The following is a 21,451-nucleotide window of genomic DNA, read 5'->3' on the forward strand; positions in this document are numbered from 1 at the left end:
CAGAATTGTAGGTGAAAGCAGTTTGTTAAGACTGGAGCTGGGATCTCTGAGCCTGCTTCCTATCCCCAGTCTCTTCAACAGGTAGCAGCAGCTTTAAGCTCAGGGGCCCAAGCAGGGAAGAGCGGGGTGGGGCTGTGTTCAGAGGGGTGGGGCAGTCAGGCGACAAGTATCCCTGCTGGGAGTGAGCTGGCTGACCTCCCGGTGAGGCTGGAGGGAGGGGGAATGTGGGGACTGGGGAAGAAAAGAGACGGATGGCAAGAGAGTGAGTCTGGGGTCTGGGAGGAGAGGCTGTTCCAGCTCCAAATGGTCTTTGTATCTGCCCTGGGGTTGGTTTTTGCCTCTGTATTTTTGTCTGTTTCACTCTGTCTCTGGCTGCCTTCTTTTTTCCGTATGTCTGAGCTACTGTTGGTATTTTTCCTTTTTTTTTATTCTCTTACTCTTGTCTCCAAATCTCTCCAATTAGTCCCCTGTCCCTCTTATCCTTCTCTGTACCTGTTTGCCTTGCCTTGTCTGACTCTCTGTCTTCATTTTCTGTCTCTGAGTGAAAACCCCCTCATCTCCCTTCATCTAGCTTTCCTCACTTTGTAGCCCCTCTGCTCCATCTCTGACCCTCCCACCCTATTTTTTGCCCACAGGATGGAAATGCAGGATCCAAAGATGCATAGAGCCCTCCCTGCAGGTGCTGTAGGGTAAGTCAGGGAGTCCAAGGAGACAGAGTCTGGGGGTGAGGGTCACTTTCTTATCAGCCCTTATTTCCCTGTCCTTTCCAGCTACAGGCAGGAACGGGAGGGCTTCCTGTCCAGCCATGGTCCTGCTTCTGGAAGGAAACCAGCTCAGTTCTTGGATGTAAGTGAGTCTACCTTGATCTGTCCTGGTTGCTCCTTCCCTACTGCTTCTCCTCCCCAGCTCCTCCTCCCTCCCAGCTGTTCCCCTGCCTAATTGTCTCTGCACCCCATCTATTTACTCCAAAATCACTCCCTCTCCAGACACTCCCCTTCCGCAGGTACTATCTAGCTCCCTTCCTTGCCTCGCTTCTCTCAACTGGGTGTTCCCTCTGCCTAGTGACTGCCCTCCTCCTTTCCTCCATTATTGCTTTGTGATCCACTGAAATCGGAGTTTTGAGATGAGACTAGATTCCTTTGCCAATTTCCTTCTGGGTTCTTTTCTCACAAATTTGAAGAATAAAATTCATGGGCAATAATGGAAGGGAAGAGTAAACGATATTGTGTTTATTTAAGTGAGAAGTGATATAACTCCTGCCATTTGGATGGGGCCAGATAGCAGGAAAACCCCATTTTAGTGTGCTAGCTTAGAGGCTTACATGGTTCTGGGTAGAGTATGGAACAAAAGTCTATGTTAAACAGGCATTGAAAAAGGATTGGTTATGTCCTTTAGCCTGAGTTTCACTCTCCTGTAACTCCCATCTGGGTTCATCCCCTCATCCCATTTTCTGGCTTCTGGGACAAAGGAGCTGGATTGGGAGTGTTTGCACATGTGAGCTTCATGGTCTTTTACCTTTGAATAAACCTTGATGGTGCCATTAATATATCTAACAAGTAGCCTCCAGGTGTGATTTCTGCATTTGAGCAAGACCTCAATTGGGGCCCATCACTTCTGATTGCTGACCACTGACTATTTCTATTTATTCCCTTCTCTGAAGAAGTCACTCTAAGTACTGTTACAGGAAAAATATGTGATGGGGCAATGACTGATGACAGCTCTGGATGTTTCAGGTTGAAAAGGGGCATTGAAATGGGACAGCTGTCAGGCTTCTTCTACAGAGATATGTCTGAGGGCTTCCAGGAGTAGAAGGAGAATTTGGTTTTGGATTCCACATGGAAGACCATTTGGAGCTTGGGCATCTCACACATAAGGGCAGTTTAGAGGTCCATGGTGGTGGTTGGCAGGTTAACTAGAGAAAGGATTCATAGAGCACGTGTCATGTTAAGACAAAAAACAAGACAGCACTGGATGCTGTGGCACATGCCTGTAAACCTAGTGGCTTAGAAGGCTGAGATAGGAGGATTGCGAGTTCAAAGTCAGCCTCAGCAAAAGTGAGGTGCTAAGCAACTCAGTGAGACCCTGTCTCTAAATAAAATATAAAAAGGGCTGGGGATGTGGCTCAGTGGTCAAGTGCCCATGGGTTCAGTCCCTGGTACCAAAATTAAGTAAATAAAAAAGGCATCAAAACATTACTTTTGTGCTAATTGTTTTACAGAAAATAATCAGTATTATTAACTAGGCCCTGAAAATTATTAAGACAGTGACTTATTAAATCTTAGGATGTGTTCTAACATGCCACTAATTTGTGATTGGGGGCTTTTGGGGGCTCTGGAAACATTAGCAAAGTTGTTAGAAATGTGTACATTTAGTTTGCATAGTGTGTTATCCATCCTCAAGCTGTAGCTGATTTTTGTAAAACAGCTTTTTCATTAGTGTTACCTCTGTTTGATAGAGAGGTTGTCTTTAACTGTGTAACCTCCCAGTTTTATTTGCTTTTTGACACATGTACATCTCAAGTTATACATCCACAAAATAAGTCTCTCCTTTTAAATGTCCATGTTATACTCTCCTGCCAGATATTTAAGACCAAGTTGATTAATATTGATCTTGTTCCTGACTACTTTTGAGAGTCAGCTGAGATTTGTCAGGATCACACTTGGGAATTTGTGAGAAGCCTCCTGGCTTCTTTAGTTTTCCTCTAACAGTCATGCCATTTACCAGGATGGGTTAGGGTCTTGCAGACCACATGTGGCTTCCTTTGGAAGCATAGGGACATATACCTTTCCAATGACCCTCCTCTTTGCAGAATGTACACTTGTTGGCTTCCTGTTCCCTAGGGTCCCTTTGATTACCCTTATTGGGTGGTCATGGGACTCAGGGTTGCAAAGCTCTTAAAGAAGTCCCATTGTTTCTTGGTTTTGATGACCAAAGAAGGTAAGGCCAAATTATTGTCTATTTTTTTTTTTTTTTTTTTTTTTTTGCCCTTTAACTTGCCTGACTTTGGTCTCCAGGTTTTGGTTTTAAACATCTAACAGTCAAGTTTCACCAGTCTTAAAGTAGGAGTCCTGGGTTTCAACTTTAATATTTATAGTTGTACAGTTATCCTTGTTTAATTAGAGTTAGTATCTGTACTAGAAATTAGCATTATACTTTATCTGTCCTGTACGTGATGGTTTATTGTCTTAATTCAGGTTGTTGCATTAGAAACAACAGGTAAGAGTTACACAGTTTTACAAGAAAAATACAAAAAGAAATGAAATTAACAAAAGAAACAGTGTTAGTGTTCATAAATAGACATATATGATGTATAAATGCATAACAGTTGTTTCTTCAACCAGTTGTGGAGCTATCATTTAGAATGTTTTAAAATAGGTACAAACCTTACAAGATTTTATTTCTCTAAGTAACAAAACTTAACAGACACAATAAATTAACTTAATAGATAAGCATGTCAATGTTTTAAGAAACCCTATTGTGAAACCTAGAGAATTAAACTTTGTTCTATTATCAGTACATTAAAATTTGACTTTCAACTTGGTGTGATGGGGCATGCTTGAGAGTTCAAAGCCATCCTCAGCAATGGTGAGGCTCTAAGCAACTCGGTGAGACCTTGTCTCTAAATAAAATACAAATAGGGCTGGGGATGTGGCTCAGTGGTCAAGTGCCCCTGAGTTCAATCCTGAGTACCAAAAAAAAAAAAAAATTGATCTCAGATAAACCCTTAACTTTGTGTCATTTATAGTCAACACAAACTTTTTCAGATTCACTTTCTATAAGCCCTCTACAACTTAGACATTCTGCAATTTGTTTACCCTATAGGATAAATAAAATATATTGTCATATTTATGAGTTTCTTATCTTTCTTAAATTTATATCCTGAAACAATCTTTATGAAATTTCTTAATTTAAATGAAATTAGTTTTTTTATAAGATGAAATATATGCTTTGTACAATACTTAAAACACTGCTGAAGCTTTTTATATTTTTTGTATATAGAATTATACCTGTTAGAATTTTAACTCATTTAATAGACACAAATATACTCTCTTATAGAATTGAGAAGCCAAAATAAGTAAATTTATAATTAGCAGTTGCTGTTTTAGTATTTAACTTTGCAAATTAATCAGATGTCTTTTTAAAGTTTTTATTAGTTATTGATGGTCCTTTATTTATTTATTTGTTTATATATGGTGCTGAGTATTAAACCCAGTGCCTCACACATGCTAGGCAAGCACTCTACCACTGAGCTACAACCCCAGCTCCTAATCAGTTGTCTTAACAAACATGCATGAAGATTAATTCCATTTATGTTAAATCTAATTTATTTATTCTTTTTTTTGGGGGGGGGGTTACTGGGGATTGAACTCAGGGGCACTCAATCACTGAGCCACATCCCCAGCCCTATTTTGTATATTTTATTTAGAGACTGAGTTGCTTAGTGCCTCACTTTTCCTGAGGCTGGCTTTGAACTCAGGATCCTCCTGAATCAGCCTCAGAGCTGTTGGGATTACAGGCATGTGCCATGGCGCCTGGCCTGATTTACCTAATCTTAACTGTTAGCTTTAGATTACCATGAAAACCAGGGTATCAGACAAATCTATTTAACACTTTGTCAGTAATTCCGGTCAAAGAAAAGTGCTTAAAAGCAGTGGACATTACACTATAAACATTTTATGGAAACTAATGCTTTGGTATTTGGTCACCTGGAAAAACATGTAAGTTAGTAATTTAAAAAGCATATGGGGCTGTGGATGTAGCTCAGTTGGTAGAGTGTTTGCCTTGTATGCACAAGATCGTGGGTTCAATCCCCAGCACTGAAAAAAAAAAGACATATTTACTCTTATCAATTTAAATGAACCCCTTTTGTTAAAGGTTTATTTATGTTTCTTGAACTGAAAAGTCATTTGGATCTGTTAATTAAACTTATGAGTATTCATTTTTCTATAAGTCAATCTTGATACCATGTACATGATATATGGACACAAGCACATATATAGACATTATGACACAACACACAGGTGTGCATACATACATAAAATAAATAGGAAACACAGATCTTATAGCTTTTTAGCACCTAATAGATCTCCCCAGGTAGGAGACAACAGTTTCAGATGTTTACTATAGTCTATTAGGTTTAATATCACAGACTTTTACATTATGATTAAAATATAGGTCAGGACTATACATTTGGAAATGTTAGGTGTGGAGTCTGGAAGCTGTGGTGAACACTGAAATCAAAGGTTCATGTGGCCACTTGTCCTTTGTGGGTATCAAATTTATTCCCATCAGCACCATTGTTTAATCCTCTCATTAGGCCTTTGTAAATGAGACTTTTCTTATGTATTTGAGATTAACACTTGAAAAATTGGCCTTTGACTAAAAGACAGCAGGGGAAAAAAGGTATGACAATATCTCTAATTAGAATAAAATAAGATTGATTGGAATAAATATATTAATTCAGGCACACAGGATCAAATGTGAACTCACCACAAAAACCATGAGGTAAGAAAAATAAGAAGTTCTAAAAGTAAAAAAAAGGTATAGCCATAATTACTATAGTAAAGGAGCATGCAGAATATCTATCAGACCAGAATGCACTTTTGGATCTAATTAGAGTTAGCCCAGGTATTGAAAGAATGTGGGATCCCATGAAATCCTCAGGAAAAGATTTTTATTTTGTGTGTGTGTGTAGTACCTGGAATTGAACTCAGGGGCACTTGGCCACTGAGCCCCATCCCAGCCCTATTTTGTATTTTATTTAGAGCCAGGGTCTCACTGAGTTGCTTAGGGCCTCACTTTTGCTGAGGCTACCTTTGAACTTGAGATCCTCCTGCCTCAGCCTCCTGAGCCTATGGGATTACAGGCGTGCACCACCACACCCAGCAGGAAAGGATTATTTAAGAAGAAAATTTGTACATATGGGATTTTCCCCATTTTCTTTCCCTGTGCCAATCCCACAGATTGAAAAAATCCCATGATAATTAGGGTGGCTCCTGATATTTCTGGGCTTGTCCTTTCAATTTCCTGGAGGTGGGTCCCTGCTGCATATTGTCTCCAAAGTAGAATGTAAGCCTCTTAAGTGTCAACAGAAAACCTGGGACCTGGAACAGCTGGCCTTTTAAGCTGTCTTTCCCCTTTGTTTCTTCCTTTTTGTAACTTAGAGAGTAGAATTCCAGAGTACGAAAAAGTGCCTCAGGTTTGGATTTAAAAGTGACACTTTTTTTCTGGTCTTAAACTGGTTTGGGCAATTGCACATGCAAGTCTAGCTGTAAGATAGAGTTATAGTTTATATTTCCCTTAAGAGATGTCTCTCCCTGTCCTCCAAGTAGTATTTGGGCCAGGCTGAGTACAGAAAATATTTTCCCCTGGGGTTTAAGGGTCAAAGGAATTTAGTGTATGAGTGCTTGTGCCAGATGGAGTGTTATCCATCCAGATGAAAAGGGGGAAGAAAGCATCCCTTGCCATCCCTCCACTGAACCAGATCAAGGTGTCCCTTGATCTGTGGACCTCAAAGCTGTTGGAAAGAACCTCTTGAGGCCTGATTAGGACTTTTGAGTTGGCTGTATTAGTTGCCCCTTACCTACACATCTCCAAATTCCCTCACTCATTTTCTTTTATCTTCCATCATCTTCAAAACCTTAGTGACCACATATTGTGGCCTTATTAGGATTTGGGCAGGTTGGATTTAGTCACTTATTACCAACACAGGACCCCAATCCAATTGTGTCCTTTCCCTCTTGAAAGGAGAAACCTACCCCTATGTATGGAAGCACTGTTGACAAGGTTGAGCATCACAGAGGAGACAGGCCAATAGCTTTCTAAACTGTTGTACTAAGAGACAGACATGCCCCTGAGGGCCATGTACCTTAGACAAGATTTTTAAAACATTTAATTTTTTTGGAAAAGTTTTGTAGTTGTAGATGGGCAGCATTCCTTTATTTTATTTGTTTCTTTTTATGTGATGGTAAGGATCCAACCCAGTGCCTCACACATGCTAGGTAAGTGCTGTGCCACTGAGCTATAGTTCCAGCCCCACTTGGACAAGTTTTAAAGTCTTTCCTGATTTTTGTATTTGCTATTGTATTTATAATTAGGGTCACAAAATTTCTGTCCTAGTTGTTGTAAAAAGGAATCTAATTTTTACAGCCAGAGATGATGTCCTCACTGTAATAGACCTAAGATTTGAGATTCTTAACCTAGTAGATGGGGGGAAAGGGACAAAAGTGTCTTAGAGCACTTAAAAATGATGAGAGCCATGTTTTTTTTTTCCCTAGAAAAACTGGCAGGGTTAGAAACGTAGGGACCCACTATTCTTATTCTTCCTAAGAGAATAAGATCATCTTTCCCTATAATATGATTAAGTATAACTGGCAAAATCCAGGATCAGTGGGACAGCTTCTGAGATTGAGCTTCCTTTTCCTGGGCCAGGTTATTGCAAGGCAGATAGAGTAAGACAAAAGGGCAACTCACTTGGGCACTGGTAGACTGACAGGCAGGGCTCTCTCTGTCCATGATCACATTGAGGAATTATCTCAGCCTTAAATCCAAGGAGCTATCTGAGTGAGGCCTTCCCTTTACCATCAGGTGAGAGGCCATGAATGGAGATTAAAGTGGAGATGGAGGTTCCATGTGTGATCAATTGGCTTTTGGCTATCTTTGGAGATCCTGTATTCACACCTGGGAGTAACCCCAGCCAGAGACCTAGGGTGCTTCTAAGAGACCTTAGTTTCTTGATCAAATGGATTGCCATGAAAGGAAACTAAATCAAGATCAGACCAATATTCTCCCCACCAAAAGCAGAGAGGGATGAACAAGTCTCACTCCAGCAAAGCTTTTCCCCTGTGTTGAGTCTGGCAGCTGTGCTATCTGCTTTAAATTGGTTGACAGGATTCTGGTCATTTTGATAGACAGAATGTAAAAAATGGAGTACAGGGCTTCTGAAATAAAAGCAAAGTGATAGAGCATTAGTACATTTCATTCACTCTTCTGAAGATCCCCATATGGGCCCCCAAGATGAGACTGGAGTTTTGAGATGAGACTAGATTCTCTGCTTTGCCAATTTCTGTCTGGGTTCTTGTCTCACAAATTTGAATAATAAAATCCACAGACAAAAATGGAAGGCATGAATAAAAACGGTATAGGGTTTATTTAAGTGAGAAGAGAGATAACTCCCACCATATGTTTAGGGCCAGATAGCAGAAAAACCCATTTTGGTTGTTAGCTTTAGGGCTTATATGGTTCTGAGTAGAGCATGGAAGAAAACCTATGTTAAACAGGTATTGAAAAAGAACTGGCTGTGTCCTTTAGCCTGAGTCTTACCCTTTGGGACAAAGGAGCTGGCTTGGGGGTGTTGCCATAGGTAAGCTTCATGGTCTTTTACATTTGAAATAGGCCTTGATGGTGCCATGCCATTAATATTTCTACTGGGTAGCCTCCTGATGTGGTTTCTGTTTTTTTTTTTTTTTTTTTTTATGTGGGATTGAACCCAGGGGCACTCAACAACTGAGATACATCCCCAGTCCTTTTTTATTTATTTATTTTTTTAATTTTGAGACAAGGGTCTTGCTAAGTTGCTTAGGGCCTTGATTAGTTGCTGAGGTTGGCTTTTTTTTTTTAATATATGGATCTTTTTTTTTTAAGAGAGAGAGAGAGAGAGAGAGAGAGAGAGAATTTTTAATATTTATTTTTTGTTATTGGCGGACATAACATCTTTGTATGTGGTGCTGAGGATCGAACCCGGGCCGCAAGCATGCCAGGCGAGCGCACTACCGCTTGAGCCACATCCCCAGCCCCCTGAGGTTGGCTTTGAATTTGCTATCCTCCTGACTCAAGTCTCCAGAGTCCCTGAGATTACAAGCATGTGCCACCATGCCTGGCTGGTTTCAGCATTTGAACAAGAACTCATTTGGGGCTGATCACTTCTGATTGCTGACCATTGACTATTCTTATTCACCTCCTCCAGTGCTCCTCAGTTCCAGATGATTCTATCCCCAGATACTACCTTTGCCAGCTCTGTTCCTCCAGTTTACCCTAGTTTTCCTCTTCCCAGCTTTTTCCCCTTTCAGCCTCCTCACTCTTCCCATATCCCTCCCTGGTCTTCCTTTTCCCAGTTACCCTAACCCTAAGCCAGTCTTTCTAGTAGTCTCCTTACCTCATCCCTCTCCACATATGTGCCTGGACTTTGTCCCTTGCCTGCAGTTCGAGGGGAAGACATCATTTGGGATGTTAGTGTTCAATCTCAGCAATGCCATCATGGGCAGCGGCATCCTGGGGCTGGCTTATGCCATGGCACACACAGGAATTATCTTCTTTCTGTAAGTCCTCAGTGGCTTGGGGGACCAGGGGTGTGGTGGGCAAGTGGGAGGCTTGGCGCCAAATCTGAACTGCTCCTTCTGCCACAGGGTCCTGTTGCTGTGCATTGCATTTCTGTCTTCATATTCCATCTACCTCCTGCTGACCTGTGCCAGTGTTGTAGGTGAGATGCAGAGACTGGGTCCCCTTTCCTTTGGATCCCAGACTCTAGACACCCTTACAGAGCTCAACCCAGGCCTTGGACCCCAGATCCACACTCAGTTCCTTGAACTTACATCCCCGACATCAACCCGAACCTTATACTCTGGACATACCAACCCTAATCCCAGATCCTAGGCCCAACATGCAACCCTGAGTGAGACTCCACAGTCAAGTCTGGCCCTCAATTTTATCTGGGCTCGCAGATCTCCAAGTCCAAATTCCCAGCTCGTACCTTTCAGTCTGGCCATCAGACCCTCTCCAAACCCCAGACTGCTATACTTTACCTCTAACCCCATCCTTTAGTCCATATCCCCTCTTACCCTGAAGCTACTTCATAGCCTGAAGAGCTCCAGCCATGGTTCCCCTGCTCACACTGCCTCAGATCCCAGGCTTCTCTCTCACCTTGGTCTCACCTTCACTTCAAGGTACCAAATCTGACTTAACAACCAAGTTCAAGCCTATCTGCTTAACCCTCACTTTCAAATTTCTTTTTCTTTTTCTTTTTTTGAGAGAGAATTTTTTAATATTTATTTTTCAGTTTTTGTTGGACACAACATCTTTATTTTATTTTTTATGTGATGCTGAGGATCGATCCCAGCGCGGCGCACATGCCAGGCAAGCGCACTGCCGCTTGAGCCACATCCCCAGCCCTCACTTCCAAATTTCATTAGTTAGTGGCAAATCCCCCAAACCCCAGCTTCTAGACCCTCTGGACCCTCCCACTCCTCACCCCTGGATAAGCCTCCTGAATTCACAACTAATTCCTTCTTTCCTGCCCTCCTAGGCATCCGAGCCTATGAGCAATTGGGACAGAGGGCATTTGGGCCTGCCGGGAAGGTAGTGGTGGCTGCTGTCATCTGTCTGCACAATGTTGGGGGTGAGGATTCTAGGATTTGGGGCTCAGCTGGGGGGAAGAGGATGGGGTGATGTGGGCTTCCCGGGGCTGGGATGGGGAAGATGGGGTAGGAGGATGAGGATAACCTTCCATTTATACTTTACCCCACCTGCACCAGCCATGTCCAGTTACCTGTTTATCATCAAATCCGAACTCCCCCTGGTTATCCGTACCTTCTTGAACGAGGATCTTTATGGGTGAGTGAACAGTGCCCTCTGACTTGATGGGTGAGTAAACAGGCCCTAAACTCTGCCTGTTTGGTCTAACTGACTCTGTGTGTCCACCTGACTCTTGGGTGTTCTATCCTGAGACTGTTGGGGAGTCCAGTTGAGTCACTCTGTGAATTGTAACAACAACAGTATTTGTGACTATTGTTGACTTCAGGAATCCTCAAGACCTTGGACTGATTTTATGACTGTGATTCTGACTGGCAGTTGATTCTGGACATCCAGAATATGCTGATACTGACCATGTGTGTGACTGTGTCCAGCAGATGTGGACTCTGGGGGTTGGGTTCAATGACTGTTGTATTGGCTGACTCTCTCTGGCTAGGGTTGTGATAGATAACAGCTGTGAACTGTGATTCCAACCATAATTATCTGACACTTGGCTACTCTGAATTTTCCTGTCCAGCTGATTCTGTGAATTTGATTCTGGGTCCATTACCTGCTAGATTCTGTCTAGCTCTAAACATATGATCACTTACTCCAATGATGTATGTGTGAATGTGTGAATGAGCATGCCTGTGTCATATACTATGGTACCAACTGTGTTGGTAACTTGCTCTGTGTGTTCAATCAACTCCATCTGTCTCTGTTTGATTTGGTGATGATTGTTCTAGAAAATTCTCTCTGGTTGTGTATGTGTGATCCTCCATTATGACTGTGTATGTCCTCTGTATTGTGGTCGTAGCTATGCATGATTGGCTGTTGTTCTGACTGCATGTTTGATTCTGGATCTATCCTGTTTGTGTAATCTGTCTGGTTGTGTACAATGGATTCCAGGCATGTGTGTGTGTGTGTGTGTGTGTGTGTGTGCAGTATACTGTGGTGCTTTTGCTTCAGCTGCATATATGCACATATCACTGCCTTAGGTGTTTTTTTCTTTTTTTTTTTTTTGTGATACTGGGGCTAGAACCCAGGGCCTTGCACATGCCAGAGAAATACTCTATCACTGAGCTACATCCTAGAGCTTGTTTTTTATTATCTGTGTATGTCCTATTAGATTGTTGGTTTGACTCTGAGAACATCCAAGTATTACTAGGTATGTTTAATATTTTTTTTGCAGTGCTAAGATCAAACTCAGGTTTGTACTTTGGCATGTACTCAGGCATGTACTTTGCCGCTGAGTTATATGCTGTATACAGTTATTATAATTACCTCTCACACACTAGGATGGTTTATTTCTGTGTAACTGTGTTTATGATATAGGGAACATGTAAAGCCAGGCAAGGTTGCACATACCTGTAATCCCAGTGGCTCAGGAGGCTGAGGCAGGATTGTGAATTCAAAGCCAGCCTCAGCAACTTAGCGAGGCCCTAAGCAACTTTCAAGACCCTGTCTCAAAATAAAAAAATAAAAAGGCCTGGGGATGTGCTTCAGTGGTTAAGCACTCCTGGGTTCAATCTGTGGTAATAAAAAATAAAATAAAAAAAAAAGGAAGAGAGCATGCAAGTGCCTGGAACTTAGTAATCACTCAACATAAATTCCATTAGCTGAGTGGGGTGGCACACTTGTAATCCCAACTACTTAGGAAACTAAGGCAGAAGGATTCCAAATTCGAGGCCAGCCTGGGCAATTTAGCAAGACTCTATCTTTAAAAAAAAAAAATGGTTCAGTGGTAGAATGCTTGCCTAGCCTGTGCCAAGTCCTTGGATTCAATCCCTGATACTGCAAAAAAGAAAAAAAAGTTGTTTTGAATGAATACACATTTGTATTAACTGGCTGTCTCGTCTGGACACCTTCCTGTAACACATACAGAGATCCCTATTTTGCTTTGAGCTTGGTCTCAACAGCATGGTCAATTGTCCTGATTCTGTTTCTATTTCAGTCTTTCTTTTTTTTCAACTCTTTTTTATACATTTTTTCTTACTGTGGTGCTGAGAATCGAACCCAATGCCTCCCACATGCTAGGCAAGTGCTCCATCACTGAGCTAAAACCCCAGCTCCTATTTCATTCTTTCTTTGGCTCTGTGGCCAAATCAGGCATCCAACAAACCTTAAGCTTTTAAACATATATATATTTATTTCTGACATTTCCACCTACTCTGCTTCATTACCTGTCTAACCATTAGACTGTTGTTCCACCTGCCAGACATACCAGGGTCATAACACACTCTGTCTTTGTGTCTGACAGATTGTGTTGTACTGATTTTCACGTCAAGTCCAACTGATTGGGGTACTTGACCATCTGATTTTATTTCCAGTTGGGACTCTGATGGTGAGTTTTTGTCTAGCTATGCTTGTGCTTTTAACTGTATCCTCCCAATGGTGTTCAACTGACAATCTTATAATCAGTCTACTTCTGTCAATCTTGTTGTGCAATTTGTCACTGGAATCACTTGAATGACTTCACACAGCTGAGATGTCTACTCATTTTTCCTGACTGGGGGACAGAAATCTGTCCATTTGACTGTCTTCCATGAGTGTCAGCCTGACAGTTTTCTTTGGCTGGCAACCAATCATTATGTCTTCTTGTCTCCCTAGGAGCTGGTTCTGGATGGAAATCTCCTTATCATCATTGTCAGTGTGTTAATTATCCTGCCCCTGGCCCTCATGAAACATTTAAGTAAGAAGCTTCCTGGTTTGTTCATTGGGTAGCAGGGTTAGAGAGTGGGAACTAGACTAGAAAAATCCCCATCTTCAAAGGCTGTGGAACACTAACACATTTGTGCATGTAGCAGATTAATAGGAATTTGCTGTGCAGGGGAGACCAGTCCAGGTGGAAGTGAAAACTTAGACAAAGGATCTGGGCACAGTGGCATATGCCTGTAATTCCAGTTATTTGAGATGCTGAAGCAGGAGGATCTCAAGTTCAAAGCTAGCTCGGGCAATTTAGCAAGAACTTGTTTCAAAGTAAAAATAAAATAAAATAAAATAAAAATAAATAAATAAATAAATAAAAGGGCCGGGGATGTAGCTTATTGGTGAAGCATTCTTGGGTTCAATACCAGTAATACAAAAGAAAAATTTTTATACAAAGTATTGAGGTAAGAGAGCCTTAAAGGCCAGAGTAGGGGTTTGGGTTTTGCTATAAGGGGGTCCTTGATTTTTGAGGCTCTGTATATTGCCCCATGTAGGTTATCTGGGATATACCAGTGGTCTTTCTCTGACCTGCATGCTGGTTTTCCTCATTTCGGTGAGTCTGAGAGGAGAACATGAAAAGTGGGGAAAGGGTTTGGCACATTGGGACATAGCCTTCTCCATGACCTCACTTCCCTACTTCCCACCCTTAGGTCATTTATGAGAAGTTCCAGATTGACTGTCCTATAAGTCACAATGAGACAGCAATAGAGAGTAAAGACCCCCCAGGCATCCCTGCTCAGGGATTCAACAGCAGCTGTGAGGCTCAGATGTTCATAGTTGACTCTCAGGTGAGTGTGTAGGCATGTGGGAGCTCACACCACATGAAGACTGTGGTTCTGTCCCACACTGCATCTTACTCAGGATGGGTTAGGTATTGGGTTTCAGGATCTGATATGTGTCCAATACGGAGGACAATGGTGGGGCCAGGAGTACAGAGAGAGGGGAATCCTCTAATTCCTTTTGGGCTCTAATCCTATGTACTTGAACCATACCCCCAGATGGGTGCCCATTATGGCTTTTGCCTTCGTCTGCCACCCTGAGGTGTTGCCAATCTACACGGAGCTCTCTCGGTGAGTGGGCATGTGTGATGGGCCAGCTGGAGCAGGGCCCGTAGTCATAATGTCTGACATAGCAGACTTAACCTAAGACTAAAGCTTGATGGTAGCTGGGTTGTGCCAAGGGAAGGTTTTAGGGTGGCTACAAGGCCCCAGAGAACTCAAGGTGGTGACTTTACTAATTAGATCTTAATTAGTGCACTATTTTAACATCTAGTATGAGTGTGAATGGACAGAGTTGGAAGCAGAGATCAGATGATCAGATTTGGAGGGATGGTTGTCTGCATGGATAAGGTTGGGGTGATGGGGTGTTCAGATGGACAGGGAGGCATGGGTAGACAGGGAGAGGCATGGATGGTGTAGTGGAAGGATGCATGGGTGATCACAGAGGGATTGCATGGGTGCTCAGATGGAAGGAGGAGGTAGAGATGGTTATGTGAGGTGAGATATAGATGACCAGAGAGGGGAAAGCTTGGCTAGTTGCACAGGTGAAGCAGAGTTGGCATCCCAGTACCAGCTGTACACTGATCTGGAAGGAGAAGGCTTGAAGATGGTGGCTTGGCCCTGTCTAGGTATGGGCATGACATTTCCATGACCTGTATATCTTAGGCCTTCCCAGCACAGGAGCACAGGATGCAGGCTGTGGCCAATGTGTCCATTGGGGCCATGTTCTGCACGTATAGCCTCACAGCAACGTTTGGATACCTCACCTTCTACAGTGAGTGTGACTGGGCCCAGGGCTGGGGGGATCTGCCAGTGGGCCAGGGCCAAAGCTGGGGCAGAAGCCTCTGAGATCTCTCCCTCTTGAAAACTTGGACCCATCCCTTTCTAAAGGCACATGTGCATTACATGTTTAGATTTTGTCACCACAGATGTGGTGGGTTTCTGGGGTTCTGGGGAAGGGGGAAGTGGATGGCTAAAGGGCATAGGTATTGATGTTTGGATGGAGGATGGAGATAGGAGCAAATGGACAGATGGAGGAGGCAGAGATGGTCAGACAGGGAAGATAGAGTTGTCAGACAGAAAAGGCAAGAACATGGTCAGACAGAAAGGGGACATGAATGGCAGGACAGAGAGGGTCACAGGGATGGGTAATCAGTTGGAGGAAAGAGGCACAAATGGATGGCTTGGCAGAAGAAGGAGGTAGGAATGGTCAGTCAGAATGAAGAAATGGAATGGCCTGGAAAACAATGGAGGCTGAAGTGGTGAGATGTAGGAAGGATGAAGCTCTCAGATGGGAAGGTGAGAATGATTCAACAGAGGAGGGTGGTAGAGGTAGTCAGATGAAGAGAGGTAGGGATTTCAGACAGGGTGGAAGGACAGGTGATAGATGAGAAGGCAGAGATGGGCAGAGAGAGGAGGCAAGGATTTGAGACAGTGGTAGAAACACAGATGGATGATCAGGCAGAAGGAAGAGAGACATGGGTTTTCACAGGGAAGAGGCAGGAATTTCATTCAGAAGGTGGAGACAGGTGGGTGGTCAGACAAGATGGAGCCATAGATAATCATAGGGGAAATCTGGGATCTTGAAGTTAAAGAGGAGGAGCAGCACTTGAGGCCTTAACCCGGTTTTGTCTTTCCTTGGCTACAGATCCGTAGGGCCCTGCAGCAGCTACTCTTCCCAAGCAAGGCCTTCAGCTGGCCACGACATGTGGCTATAGCCCTGGTCCTGCTGGTGTTGGTCAATGTCCTTGTCATTTGTGTGTCCACCATCCGGGATATCTTTGGGGTTATCGGTTAGTATCTCCAACTTTAATCCCCTGCCCCACCTTATATGGGCCTTGCACCCAAAATTGGGTTGACTCTGTCTCTCCTTGTGTCCTATAGGGTCTACCTCAGCCCCTAGCCTCATCTTCATCCTTTCCAGCATCTTCTACCTCCGTATTGTACCCTCTGAGGTGGAGCCCCTCTTTTCCTGGTGGAAGATCCAGGTGAGCATCCAGGAGAGCACTGGAAGAGGAGGCATTCTGAGGAGGGAATTCTCACTCCAAGTTGACTAGGGATTGAAGGAACTTTCTCAGGAAGGGGGTGGGGGAAGAGGAATCTCTAGAAGAGGGGTAGATGATATGGAAGAATGAAGAAGAGATTGTTGTTGGAAGGGGCAGAGCAGACATAACCATCGGAATGGTCTGGGAAGACAGAGGGAGTGGACTGGCAGGCTCAGGTGTAGTTCAGTGTTGGAGCACTTACCTAGCATGTGTGCAAGGCTCTAGGTCCTGGGTTCTATTACTGGTACTTAAAACAAAGGAAAGGCTGTCATAGAGGGAGTATTCTCCAGATAGATGGAAGGAGCCCTATTGGGAAGAGAGGTGGGAGCAGTTTGAAGAAGAAGGATGGAGGAGAGTACTCGTGTAAGGGTTCTGGGAAGGTTGAAGGGGGATTCACAGGAAGGGGCTGAATTTAAGGAAGGAGAGGGAACATCGAGGAGGGTAAGGAAAAGAGTGGACACTCTGGAAGGTGGTGGGCTTGAGGAACAGTCTCAGAGGGAGTTTGGGTGGGGAGTACCAGCCAGCTCCATTTTCTTCCCTCTCAACCTACAGGCCCTGTGTTTTGGCATCCTGGGAGTCTTCTTCATGTTCCTCAGCCTGGGTTTTATGTTTGCCAACTGGGCCACAGGCCAGAGCCATGTGTCTAGACACTGACCTGCCCTGTCCTGCCCTGCTTGGTCCCTGTGTATGTCTGTGTGTGTGGAGGGATTTGGGGCCACAGTCTTGCGACCTTCCTTCCTGAGATGTGGAGGTGACTGGTTCCCATTAATATGACAACCCAAGGTAGGGGACAGCAGAGGCTGAGGAATGTTCCATTTCCCTCTTTCTTAGGCATGCAGAGCTTGGATCATGGCCGTCCATGGGAGGAGGAAGGGGAAATTAGGTCCTTGGGTAGTCCTTGCCTAGCTCAGTTCTTTCTGCCTCCCCTTGGTTGAAATTGTTTGTGAGGATTACCCTCTGGCTAAAAGGGAAAGAATAAAGATATTGAATCATGATTCTTGCCTTAGCTTTTTGATATTTTTCTAAGACTTCTTGGGGGACCCTGCCTATATACAGATGGGTAAGCTGAGGCTCTGAATAGTGTTGTGCCCATTCTGAAGTATTCACCCCTCTACTGCAATAATGACTTGATACTCAATTTAATCATTTCATTCACTCATTCACTCACCATCTAGAGAGCTTATTGCATTCCAGGTTGGGATATAGCATTGAGTCAAGCAGACTGGTGTTTAGGAAGGTGTTGGTGTTCCAGCACAAGAGGGGATTGAACTCAATTATACCCCTAGCCTTTTTATTTTATGTTTTGAGACAGGGTCTCTCTAAGTTGTTGAGGCTGACCTTGGAACTTATGATCCTCCTGCTTCAGTTTCCCAAGTCACTGGAATTACAGATGTGTGCCACTGGGCTGGCCTTGCAGCCTATTTTTATATAGCCTTATAGCTAAGAACATTTTTCATATTTCTAAATGATAGGTGCTGGGAGCCATCAGCCAAGTAGGTATGACAATTTCCTTGCCAGCGTACCTCCATGTTTCTTTAGTGGAAGGACTCGTGGAAATAGGACATTTTGCAGCGACATTGCATGTAAGGTGACCTTGCTCAAGGACCAGGGTGGATCCGTGTTTAGGGTGTTCCCGGTTTAGCATAATACGAGATTAGGGTGTTCCCCGTTTAGAATAGGGCGTATCCTGCTGCCTGAGTTCCTCTTGAGTTCTTAGGGTCTGACAGTATATTTGGGAGACAGAAGCCCAGTGGAGGTGTGGATTTGGGCAGAGAACGTGGATTTCCCCAGAACGTGTTTGTAGAAGGCCGGTGTGAGTTCGGGAATAAAGAGCTGCTGTTTGAATCTACAAAGCTGTGAGTGGCTCGTGATTTGTGCCCAGCCAGACTGCGGCATCTGGTGGCTCGTATGCGGAACGCCTGAAGCTTGGGGGTAAGTGAAATTGCTCGCCCCTGAGGGAAGGCGAGAGAATGGGTGACCATTTCAAAAAACAATGTGTTCTTCTTTTGATTTATTTTGTTTTTATTTCAAGTTGCCTGTTCCTAGAACTTTCTCAGGCAAACTCGGGAAAATGGTTGACTCAAAGTTTGAAGTTGTTCGCCTCCAAGGAACAGAAATTGTTAGTGGAAGGAGGCACCCCAGTAAGACCAAGAACAGTTAAGACATATGTTGATAAAATACAAAAATGTAGCCCATGGCTTTTTAAAGACGAGTTATTAACTATATCAATGGGACCATCATGGTATCCTGTAGAAGGATTTTTCTTCAACAAGAAAGAGATGGTTAGTTCTGTTTACTACGCTTGTCTAAGATCTTGGTTTTTACAGACATCTGATTAATTTACAAAGCTAGAGTGTTAAAATATCAACCACTAAATATGAAATCAAGTACTCTTTACTTATTAAGTTCCATAAGGTAATATATTTAAACATTATGTGTGTTTTCATAAATTGATAAATGGAAAAAAGGTTTAATATTGCTTCGGTCTGTGTCTTTGCTAAAACAAGGTTACTAAAAGTTAAGATTCTATCAGGTGTAATTTATATACAAAGAGTATAAGAAGTTTCAGTTGGGTTTCAATTACAGTATTATAGTACCATAAAAAACATGAAAGTATTTCATCTTATTAAAGTGGAGTAATTTGTCTAAATCAGAAATTTTATAAGGGTTATTTCAGAATGTGAATTTATAAAAAGGGTTAATGGTTAAAAAAGAGATATAAAAAGATTCAAGATGTGAAAATATATTTTAATATAAAGGTTAAAAAAAAGAAATGTTTCTAGATGAGATAATCTCTGTGTGGTAAAGTAAAAAGTTGTAAAATGCCATTTAAAAAGATTTTGAGGAAACTAGACTTACTTTAAAAGTTTGAGAAAGGAAGAAAGAAGAAAAAGGTATTTGTACATGGCAGATTGAGACAAAGCTTCTTAATGGAGAAAAAAAGGCCTTTGGTTGAAGGGCAGCCATGTAAACTAACATTAAGTGATTTAAACAGAATCTAGCCTCATTTAAAATAGTGAAGCTGTAGGTGGTGAAAAAATACATTTAAAAGTACAGTATAGATGATAATTAAAGGGCTTTAAAAGGTTAAATTGAAGGTGGTTAAGATGCCTTCATGACAGAGGAAAAAAAAACCATAAAAATGGGAAGGTAATAAGATAAAAGATACTTAGATAAAAAAGATTAAAAATTTGAAGTGAAAAACCTTAAAGACAGAAGTATAGAAAGTTAAAAAGAAATAAAGATAGAAAAGATGTAGGAAGATAAAAAAGATGTAGGAAGACAAGAATTAGAAAATGGTTAAAAATGTCAAGTAAAGGTATTTCAGATAAAAAATACAAAAAGCTAAGACAACTATTAGATACAGACATACTTATTAAAGCAAAAAGAGGGAATTGGAAAGGGGTATATATCCCCCAAAGATAAACTTAAAATAACCCTTTTTACTCTAAACCTTTTAAATTTGGATTCATCAGGACTTAGTGCTGCGGAAAGACATATGTATCCAAAAAATGTACATAAGCCTAAAGTACTTTGGAAAGATATTCTAACAGGACAATGGAAAGGTTCTGACCCAGTGATTGTCTGGAGTTGGGGCTCTGTTTGTGTGTTTCCACAGGGAGAACAGCAGCCGATTTGGATTCCAGAAAGACTAACTAAAACGATTTCTACAGATCGAAAAGGAGATGATTTGACTCAAATCCATAACAGCTGATATCCAGAACTCCAGCTTGGCCATTCTTACATCTGCGACAGTGATTAACCAGGATGCTTTTTTCAATATCTATTTTATTATTGCATTTTTCCACATCATAAGGTTCTATTTTATTTTTTGAGCTCATACACACCTAGGTTAATGTTTTTTTGATCAGTTTTATTTTTTGACTGGAGTTTTTAAACATTGCAATGGAGATTTCACCTAGGTAAAGCTACAAGGCCTTTATTATTATCTTATGTTTTGTACGTTTGTTTGCACATTTGTGTTTTGTGTTGTATGTCTGTGTGTGCGTATGTCCATATTTCATATATGAGGAGCGCTCATGAAAAATGGATCCAAATTATTATTTTTTTTTTATTTACATTATTTAAATGGCTTAATTTAAATTAGGTAAACAGCTGTTAAGGATTGTTTTTAAAGGTGGTTAACAGATCTGTTTGTTTACTAATTTAAATTAGGTAAACAGCTGTTAAGGATTATTTTTTAAGGAGGTTAACAGATCTGTTTGTTTACTTTTACCTTTCCTTTTCATTATATTTAATAATTCTTTTCAGGGTAATGTCTCTTTAGCATCATTGCCAGAATTCCTATCTTCATCCCAATGAATATAACTCAACAAGTATGCTCAATCAAGGAGTCAACTTACTTTGGGAGGAAACGGATTTTGGGAGGAGACGGACATATTGATAGATTCCTCCGCTTTGAACTGCTTGCAGAACTTGCCTGGACTATGTAACTATCGTTTGGTACAGCAAATTGTGGTAATGCTGGCATATCTTTGCTGATGGTGTCACCAGTGATGCAATTTTTCCAAAGGAGCTGTCAATTGACTTGGTGTCGTGGCATTTCTGTATCCTCCTCCCTTCTGCTAGTGATGGTCTAAAATTTGGGGGCCAATGGCTATATGCTGGACCGGTAGTCAGTGATGGGTATGATCCAATTGCAGTGGTATCAACCTAAGACAGGAGGCTGACGCCTAAAGGTCAGTTTTCCATGACGGGTAAGAACCATATGTTGAATTGGACAACCTACCAGGCACGGTCCTTAAGCCACATTAACCTCACTCCCCCACTGGCACCAAGGCCAAATTTGGGGGCCAACAGAGGTGAGGCAAAGAACCTCACCCCCCCACTGGTGCATAGACCTATCCACAAGTATGGCTGCATGCTGGACCGGTAGTCAGTGACGGGTATGATCCAGTTGCAGTGGTATCAACCTAAGACAGGAGGCTGACGCCTAAAGGTCAGTTTTCCGATGACAGGTAAGGACCATATGTTGAATTGGACAACCTACCAGGCACGGTCCTTAAGCCACATTACTTGTTGTTTAATTAATCAGAAGGGGGGAGATGCTGGGAGCCATCAGCCAAGTAGGTATGACAATTTCCTTGCCATCGTACCCCCATGTTTCTTTAGTGGAAGGACTTGTGGAAATAGGACATTTTGCAGCGACATTGCATGTAAGCTGACCTTGCT

General features: G+C 42.3%; 1 protein-coding gene across 1 annotated transcript; it reads left to right on the forward strand.

Annotated features, from left to right (window-relative positions):
• The first annotated feature begins 636 nt into the window (after positions 1-636).
• On the forward strand, positions 637-17,028 carry Slc38a5 (solute carrier family 38 member 5). The gene is given in 15 exon segments (XM_077106429.1): positions 637-689; positions 771-846; positions 9,202-9,317; positions 9,405-9,478; positions 10,301-10,393; positions 10,530-10,612; positions 13,120-13,198; positions 13,710-13,768; positions 13,866-14,011; positions 14,214-14,285; positions 14,488-14,494; positions 14,895-15,026; positions 15,862-16,006; positions 16,098-16,201; positions 16,811-17,028. Coding segments are annotated over 15 exon segments (1,341 nt in total). The 3' UTR covers positions 16,913-17,028.
• The last annotated feature ends 4,423 nt before the right edge of the window (positions 17,029-21,451 follow it).

Source organism: Callospermophilus lateralis, chromosome X (genome assembly GCF_048772815.1).
Source record: "Callospermophilus lateralis isolate mCalLat2 chromosome X, mCalLat2.hap1, whole genome shotgun sequence".
Taxonomy (NCBI): domain Eukaryota; kingdom Metazoa; phylum Chordata; class Mammalia; order Rodentia; family Sciuridae; genus Callospermophilus; species Callospermophilus lateralis.